This window comes from Lithobates pipiens, unplaced genomic scaffold (assembly GCF_037356315.1).
Source record: "Lithobates pipiens isolate NorthernLeopardFrog02 unplaced genomic scaffold, aLitPip1_a1.2 Scaffold_28, whole genome shotgun sequence".
Taxonomy (NCBI): domain Eukaryota; kingdom Metazoa; phylum Chordata; class Amphibia; order Anura; family Ranidae; genus Lithobates; species Lithobates pipiens.
The window spans coordinates 212,506,999-212,516,173 of NW_027507789.1; the positions used below are offsets into that span (position 1 = coordinate 212,506,999).

At 45.5% G+C, this 9,175-nt stretch overlaps 1 protein-coding gene across 1 annotated transcript in view; it reads left to right on the forward strand.

Annotated features, from left to right (window-relative positions):
• Positions 1 to 9,175, forward strand: part of PEDS1 (plasmanylethanolamine desaturase 1) — an 80,678-nt gene that overhangs the window by 56,468 nt on the left and 15,035 nt on the right. Inside the window, exon 5 of the mRNA XM_077460511.1 lies at positions 6,133 to 6,345. Coding sequence (XP_077316637.1) covers positions 6,133 to 6,345 — 213 coding nt within the window. The remainder of the gene's footprint in view (positions 1 to 6,132; positions 6,346 to 9,175) is intronic.

Consider the following 9,175-nt stretch of genomic DNA (forward strand, 5'->3'; position numbering starts at 1 on the left):
CGCTTTAAATTAACCCCCGGAAGATGCCCCCCCCCCTTTCATGACCAGGCTGCTTCTTATGATACGGCACTGTTATTTTAACTGACAATTGTGCAGTCGTGCAATGCTGTACACAAGCAAAATTTATGCTTTTTTTCCCCCCCACAAATAGAGCTTTCTTGTGGTGGTATTTGATCGCCGCTGCAGTTAGTTTTTGCGCTATAAAAAAAAAGACCAACAATTTTGAATATATATATATATATATATATATATATATATATATATATATATATATATATATATATATATATATATATATATATTTTTTTTTTTTCTGCTATAAAACACATCCAATAAAAATAAAATCAAAATCAATTGGGAAAAAAATAAAATGTCCTCATATATTTAGGCCAATATGTATTCTGCTACGTATTTTTGGTAAAACAAAAACAATGAGCGTATATTGAATGGTTAAAGTCTACAAACTATGGGATATTTTTATTTATTTCTTTACTAGTAATGGCGGTGATCTGCAACATTGCGCCGTACAAATTGGATATCTGACACTTTTTGGGGACCAGTTACACTAATACAGTGATCAGTGCTAAAAAAAAAAATGCACAGTCACTGTACTAATGACACTGTCTGGGAAGGGGTTAACATCAGGGGTGATCAAAGGTTTAACTCTGTGCCTAGCTGGTGTTTCAGTGTAGTGGGGGAGGTGCTTTTACTAGTGGAAAGCATTGGCCCGGTGTTCCTGTACTTTGCAGGTATACAGGATCCATGCCTTCTGTACTGACAGAACGGCAATCTGCCTTGTTTATATAAGCAGATCGCCATTCCTCCTGTATACCGAAGCACTGGCGGGTGCCGGTGGACATCAAGTCCGCCATACCCGGCGTGTAATAACAGATGGAGCGGGCCGCCCCAGACCTGGAAAAGGCAGGATCGCGTACCAGGTAGAAGTGGTTAAAGAAAGCAAATCTACCAAGGCTGAGGGCTGTATAGAAACCCACTGCAAAGTCTCATGGGTGATTTAAGTTTAAAAGGCTAAAAAAAAAAAAAAAATTAAAATAAAACCTTCTGTGGCTCAGGACCAAAAAAGCTATAAATAATAGGAAAAGTGCATTTAAATAAAATGAATGAACACTATCATCATTTAAAAGTTACAAAGAATATAACATAACATGTAAAAAGGAATTAAATCCTGCAAAAACTGAAAACTGACAAGTGGCAAGAATATTTAACCCCCCCCCCCCCGCCCCAAATAAAAAATTCTTCAAATATATTAACAGTGAAAAGGTCATGTCTGAGCATGTAGGCCCTTTAGGGTTTGATTCTGGGGATGTAGAGAAGGCATATTTAACAAATACCTTTTTCAGCTTTGTGTATGCAAAGGAAATGGAGCAAAAAGGGATATTAACCACTTGCCGACCATCCGCTGTCATTACACAGAGGCCCACGAATCGCCGTACCTATAGGTCGGCTCCTTTTAAGAGCCATAGCAGACGCGCCTGCTGCGCGGTGGGGGACCCTATGCGTGGGTCCACAATGCCCACTACCTGCGATTGCGGGAAAGAGGGCCAGAATGGGGAGCTGTCAATGTAAACAGACAGATCCCCGTTCTGACAGGAGGAGAGAGACAGAGCTAGTGATTAGGGACAGCCATCTCTCTCCTTCCCCAGTCAGTCCCCTCCCCCACAGTTAGAAACTCTTCCCAAGGAACACATTTAAGCTTTTGATATATTTTGTATTTGGGTTTTTTTTCAAAATTGTCGCTTTTTTTATTTTACATTTTTTTTTGGTCATTGCGCAAAAAAAAAAAAAAAAAAATTGCAGAGGTGATCAAGTACAACCAAAAGAAAGCTCTATTTGTGGGGGAAAAAAAGGACAATTTTGTTTGTGTACAGCATTGCACGGTCACGCAATTGTCAGTTAAAGTGACACCGTGCCGTATGGCAAAAAATGGCCTGGTCATTAAGGGGGCAAATCCTTCCAGGGCTGATGTGGTTAAAGGTATTTTTTTTTATATAAATAACAATCATGTTATACTTACCTGCTCTGTGTAATGGTTTTGCACAGAACAGCCCAGATCCTCCTCTTCTTGTGTCACCAGTTGGCGCTCCTGGCTCCTTGCTGTGGGGGCACTTGTGTGTGCTTGCTTCCAAGCCCTGCTCTGTGTGTCCATAAGACACACAGAATGGGGCTGTGCCCGCCACGCCCCCTGCTCCCTTCTCACTGGCTGTGATTGACGGCAGCGGGCACTAATTGCCCCCTTTGCTGTCTCTGAGCCAATGAGGACGCAGAGAGCTGGGAGAGCAGCTTCTCTCATGCACATCGCTAGATCGAGAACGGGTCGGGATATGGAAGGGGGATCTGCATACGGAATTTATTTTACTTTCATGCATAGAATATATGCCATGGACAATATCCTAAAGATACACAAGTGTGTGTGTGTGTGTGTGTGTATATATATATATATATATATATATATATATATATATATATATATATATATATATAGGCTGTGACATACCCTACAGCCAGCAATAAGCCCCCCCCACGTTGCTGGAAATTTTGGAAAGGCTATATGGCATCCTGTTGGCAGTGACACCAGAGGGGGGGGCCAAATTAACCTCCAGCTAACCTCTCACAGCACACCATCCGGGCCAGGCGTGCTTGTGGCAAACATCTGGTGCTGAAAGGGAAAAGCAATGGCATCCCCTGGTAGGGAGGCCTCCCTTTCCAGCAGCAAGACACTAGGAGCCATTAGTCCAGCTATTACAATGTGAGTGAAGTGGAGATCCAAACTCGTGTAACAAGGAGGGTTTACCTTGTTCCAAAGAATAAGGAGAGAAAAGAGGAGAGATTAGGGAAAAGAAGAGACCGGAGCATACTTGTATTCTTATGTGGAATCTTCAGATATGCATTGAGCGAGCCCCGAGGCTGGACAACCTCCTGTGGGAATGGGGAAGGCTTTCTCACAACAAGAGTAACTCTACCCCCTAAAAGCCTAGTTGCGGGCGGGATCTAAGGGATGGTTCTGCCAGCTCTAGCAGTGCTAAGTCTAGACTGGAGGATACGTGCCCTGGGTTGGCCACATAGTCCATCCAGGCTGCCCATATACCTTTGAAGTGTTGACGAGAACCTCTACAGGTTGCTATCCAGTCCTCCCGGATGTCATTCACCTTACCAATTCATTCTTCCCATGTAGGAATTGGTGGCTGTTTCCAATAAATTGGAAGTAAGCGTCTGGCCGCATTCAACAAATGGGGCAGTGTGATTTTCTTATATCGACTAATCGGGATGTGAGGGACATGTAGGAGGAAATGGACTGGGGATAGAGGGCTATCCAGGCATAGGATGTCTTTTATTAGGGATTTAATGTCCTCCCAATAGGGCTTGATCCGGGGGCACTCCCACCATATGTGTAGAAGTGTGCCTCGGTGTCCACGATCTCGCCAGCATAAGTCTGATACAGAAGGGTAGATACGCGCCAAGTCTGCTGGCACCCTATATCAGCGGGACAGAACTTTGTTTCTTGTGTTTTAGACTCAATAGAGCTTGAGTGAGTGAGCTGGTAAAGGTGTGCCAGCTGAGTTGCGGTAAATTCAAGCCCTAGGTCTCTCTCCCATCCCCACGTGTGTGTAGATTTAGGGTCGTGTGTAATGACTTGTCTTTTAAAAAAGGTGTCTGACATTACTTGTGTCTCCTACGGTCATGGCTTCTCTACAGGAGTGCGGGGTGTACGGGGCTACTGTTAAGGCAGTACAACCGGTCCTGTTGTACTGGGCCCAGGCCCCATCAGCTAAATGGGGGGGGGGGCAGCTTTATTGTTCATTTCTGCCTAAAGTAATAAATGGATTTTACTAGACCGCACCCTCATCCAACTTGCTTACCAGTGCTCAAATTACTTTTTCCTGGGCCCCATCAGGTCAACAGAGAGGCCCAGGGGGTGGAAGTAGATGAGGGACTTGTAATTTTTGTAGGCGGATAAAGTTGAAGGTACTGTTCATAAAGACCAAAGACATGCCGCTCTAGGTGAGACAATTATGCCTGTTAGACTCTCACCCTTGCTCACCTTCCTGAAGCATATACTGGAAAAAGAAATGGCTGCACAACAGGGCTGGTCCCGAATCCGTTTCATTTAAACATCCCAAAGTGAAGCACACAGGACACTGACCGGTGCAGATGATTGACGTGCTTCACGCAACGAAGCTGCGCTGTGCTTATGATTAAGCATGGTTCGTTTGTATGAAACGTGTCAACCACCTGTACCTGTCCGTGTCCTGTGTGTGTCATTTTTGGACGTCTCAATAAAAAGGATTCGGGACCAGCCGTGTTGTGCAGGCATTTTCTTTTTCCAGCAAAGGTAGTGTTCTGCTGCACCCTGGGGGGGGTTGTTGCAAGGGCAGGCCTCATCAGGAGGCCTTTACAGGGTGCCATGATTTAGAAACAGTGGCCCTCTGTATGATAACACAAGTCTTCCCATCCCAACTGAAAGTTACATTTGATTCTTCATGATGTCCCATGTAGGATCTGCTATCCAGAGGCTCCTACATCCAGACGTTCTTTCGGAGTGTTGTGCACCTCGGAGAGATGCGTGGAATGCCTGATGTGGAACGCTGTGAATGTCTATCTTGGGCTTCTAAACCATGTGTATACATTCCAAAATGGTGTATTCTAGTTAGAGAGGATATACATAGTCCAGCTGCCCCTTGGCCATCTGCATCTATGCTCCAAGATTCGGTTTTGGCAGCCAATTTTATTTTTATAGTTCAAAGTCTTTCTCCAGATATGACTACTTTTTTTTTTTTTTGTTCATTTTATCTGAGGCTGAGGAGATTGTTTTCCTGGTGAAAACATTACTGTCCAGTATTGGAAGTGAGGCAAAATCTCCAGTAGTGGCAGAGATGGCAATGAGAGCACGGGAAGACTAGAACGCATTCAGCTTCTCATGCTGCGGTCTGTGTCCCCATTAGGGATCTCCCCTGACTTCCTGTGTTGGGTGATGGTGTTGCCACTGGGACAGGAAGTATGGCAAATCCACCGCTAAGAAGCCTCAGACTGTAGTAATGGGGATTTAAAGCCCTCCCCATATCCAAAAAGTAAAACAAAAAACTTTTAGTGTTGTATTCTCCACCTCTAAGCACGCTGGTATTTGGAGTTTTGCATGTTCTCCCTGTGCCTGTGTGGGTTTCCTCCTGGGTATTCCGGTTTCTTCCCACACTCCAAAAACATGCTAGTTTAAAGTGGTTGTAAGCCACGGATGTTCCAAAATAAAAAATAAATAAAAACCTGCAAGGCAATGGCATAATGTGCTAGTATGCATCGGTGAAATACTCGCCTTGGAACAAAGCCCTCCGTAAAAACTCTGTGCAGGCCAGTCGGGTTCCTCCGCCCCAAACTCGTTCATCCATGTCTTTATGGACCTTGCTTTGTGCACTGGTCCAAATCATTTGGTGGAGGGGGGATTATGGTGTGGGATTGTTTTTCAAGGGTTGGGCTTGGCCCCTTAGTTCCAGTGAAGGGAACTCTTTAAGGCGTCAGCATACCAAGACATTTTGCACAATTTCACGCTCCCATTTTTGTGGGAACAGTTTGGGTATGGCCCCTTCCTGTTCCAACATGACTTCACACCAGTTTACAAAAGCATGGTCCATAAAGACATGGATTAGAGAGTTTGGGGTGGAGGAACCTGACTGGTCTGTACAGAGTCCTGACCTCAACCTGATAGAACCCCTTTGGGATGAATCAGAGCAGACTGCGAGCCAGGCATTCTCTTCCAACATCAGTGCCTGACCTCAAAAATGCGCTTCTGGAAAAATTTGTCAAACATCCCCATATACACACTCCTAAACCTTGTGGACAGCCTTCCCCGAAGAGCTGAAGCTGTTATTGCTGCAAAGGGTGGGCAGTGTCCCAATACTTTTGGAAAGTGTGTGTGTGTGTGTGTGTATATATATGTATATATAGAGAGAGAAAGAGAGATGTGTGTGTGTATATATATATATATATATATATATATATATATATATATATATATATATATAGATAGATAGATAGATAGATATCTCTATCGCACACTAAGTACCTGTAATAAATAAATATTGCTCTGTGTGTACACTGTGTAACCCGTCTCTTCTATCACAGATCTCATCTACAAGTCCTACGCCACCGACTGCTTTATATTCGCTTTGGCCATGTTTGTCACACTGACCAACCAGATTCACAAGTGGTCTCACACCTACTTTGGTCTTCCTTCCTGGGTGGTCTTCCTCCAAGACTGGCACATCATCTTACCCCGCAAACACCACCGCATCCACCACGTGTCTCCGCACGAAACCTACTTCTGTATAACGACAGGTGAGCCATCTCCGCATCCACACAGGGCCGGGACATAGAGATAATGTTCATTGCATTTCTAAAACGGGAAGTAAAATTACAAAACGTTGAGTGGCGTTGGTGTCAAACACCATGGCCTGCACCTAATTTACCTGTAATAAAGTGGCTGGCTGCTGCATAGTGTAGAAATCTTGTCCCTACTGCTGCCAGGTACTCTCCACAGTGCTGATGTTCTGGAGCTGGGGTGGTGAACACAGTTGCTATAAGTGAAAAAGGCTGGCACCACTCACACACCCCTTCCATTCATCATCTCCATTCATAGAACTTGCGCTATTATTTCCCAGAACCGAAGTGTTCTGTGATTGGATTGAGGTAAATCCTGCCATTCATCTGCCCATCCTTCCTTATATAGAATGTTTTGCACTCTGGGAAAGAATAGTATGAGATCTAGGAATGGAGGAGGCGGGCGGGAGAGGTGGGTGAGTGGCATAACACTTTTACACTTGCAGCAGCTGATGTCAACTCCTGAATGCAGCATGCTCCAATGAGGAGGGAGAGAGTCTCTGCTCTCGTGCACATTGCTGGATCGAGATTGGGATTAGGTATGTATTAAGAGGGTCTGGGAGCAGGGGCGCTGCATGCAGAGTTTTTTTTCTTTTACTTTACTGCATAGAATGCAGTAAGGTAAAAAAAAAAAAAGTCCTGCCCTTACAGCCCCTTTAGACTCCTTTCACACTTGGGCGCTTTTCAGGCACTACAGTGCTAAAAATAGCGCCTGCAAAGTGCCCTGAAAGAGCCACTGCTGTGTCTCCAGTGTGAAAGCCCCGATGGCTTTTACACTGGAGCGGTGCGCTGGCAGGACAGTAAAAAAAAAAGTCCTGCTAGCAGAATCTTTGGAGCTGTGAAATCAATGGGGCAGCGCTTTGTGGTGGTTTTAACCCTTTCTCAGCCACTAGCAGGGGGGGTAAAACCGACCCGCTAGTGGCCAAATACCACTGCTAAAACGACGGTAAAGAGGCACTAAAAATAGCGCTGTTTTACCGCTGACGCCGTTCCCACCCCAGTGTGAAAGGGGCCTTAAGGCTAGTTTGGTTTAGCCTGCAATTCATCTTTAACTAAACATCAGCGATGCATACTAGCCCATTAGGCTCGGTTCACACAGGGGGCGACACGACTTGCCGTGCCGCGACCTGACAAGTCGCCCCCGTTCTGTACTACGGAACCGTTCTAAGAGGAGCGACTCGAGTCGCTCCGACTTAGAAAAAAGGTTCCTGTACTACTTTTGGGCGACCTCGGGCGACTTGCATTGACTTCTATACAGAAGTCATTTGCAAGTCGCCGCTGAGGTCGCGGCAGGTCGCGGCACGGCAAGTCGTGTCGCCCCCTGTGTGAACCGAGCCTTATGCTTTAACTTTGCCGGGTTTGCAGGAAACAAAAGAGCAAGTAAAACCCATCAGGGTTTACTTCCTCTTTAAAGCCCCTTTGGCACAAAGTGATTGATTTACTAAAATTGGTGCATGCAAAATCTGGTGCAGCTCTACATAGAAACCAATCTGCTTCCAGTTTTTCTTTTTGTCAAAGCTTAATTGAACAAGCTGAAGTTAGAAGCTGATTGGTTACCATGCACAGCTGCACCAGTTTTTGCACTCTCCAGTTTTTGTAAATCGACCCCAGAGGGTCCACTGGAGTTCTTTTCCACTCCTCCATGACGACATCACGGAGCTGGTTCACGTTAGAGACCTTTGCGCTTCTCCACCTTCCGTTTGAGCATGCCCCACAGATACTCAATAGGGTTTAGGTCTGGAGACATGCTTGGCCAGTCCAGCCTAGCCTACCTCCAATCCAATCCGGTCCACTAAAAACAAAACAAAAAAAGCAAAAAAAAAAACGGAAGGAGCTCCTCTCCGTCTAGTGGGTCGAATAAGAGGGCAGTAGGGTGTAAACTGACAGCAGAGTCCTGCCCTTCCATAGAGCGGAGCTGGCTCTGTCCGTGTCCGCTATGCATGAACTCTGTCATCCTCCTGCTCTTCTCTGATCAGCGGACAGATCCCCTACTGATCCAAAGGGAGTCCACCTTGTGTGGAAGGGGCCTAAAGGAGAACTTTGCTAAGCTATATGTGCAAAAAACATCATAACACTTACAACCCTTGTCATGAAAGTAACATTTGATGCCTATGTTCCTCGAACAGTGACGCATGAGTTTTCATTTTTACTGCTCTCTAGCATGCTAAAGCCATAGTGGTATGAACCAGGATAAAGACCGGTTAAGTAAACCATGCTTTTGGCATAATATTGTGCTGAGGATAGGCAAGGGCGTCGGGTGTCAGTCTGGGGTTTTATATCGGGCTGTTTCTGATGTAGTCCCTCCCTTTTATTTAGTTGCTGATTAACCCCCCTGACGGTCTTCCCGAGTCTGGCTCGGGGTGGAATTTTTGTACCCTTAGCGGTAACCCCGAGCCAGACTCGGGATCGCATCGCTGGATCCAGGAGGACGCTTACTTACCTTCTGCCTCGGATCCAGCATTGTCTCCCCGCTGTACGAGCGAGCCGTGTCTCGCTTGATCTATCACATCACCGATCTCCGTTCCCTGCGAGCGTTGCGACACACGGGGACGGAGATCGGCGCCAAATTCAAAAAGTGAAACACACAGTATACATACAGTATAATGTAATCTTACAGATTACATTGCTGTATGTAAATATTTCACATCCCCTTTGTCCCTAGTGGTCTGCCCAGTGTCCTGCATGCAGTTTTATATTATAAAAACTGTTCTTTATGCCAGGAAACTGGAGATTGTCCATAGCAACCAAAACTGTCCCTTTTCATCAAAAATGGTTTTAGACCAGCTAG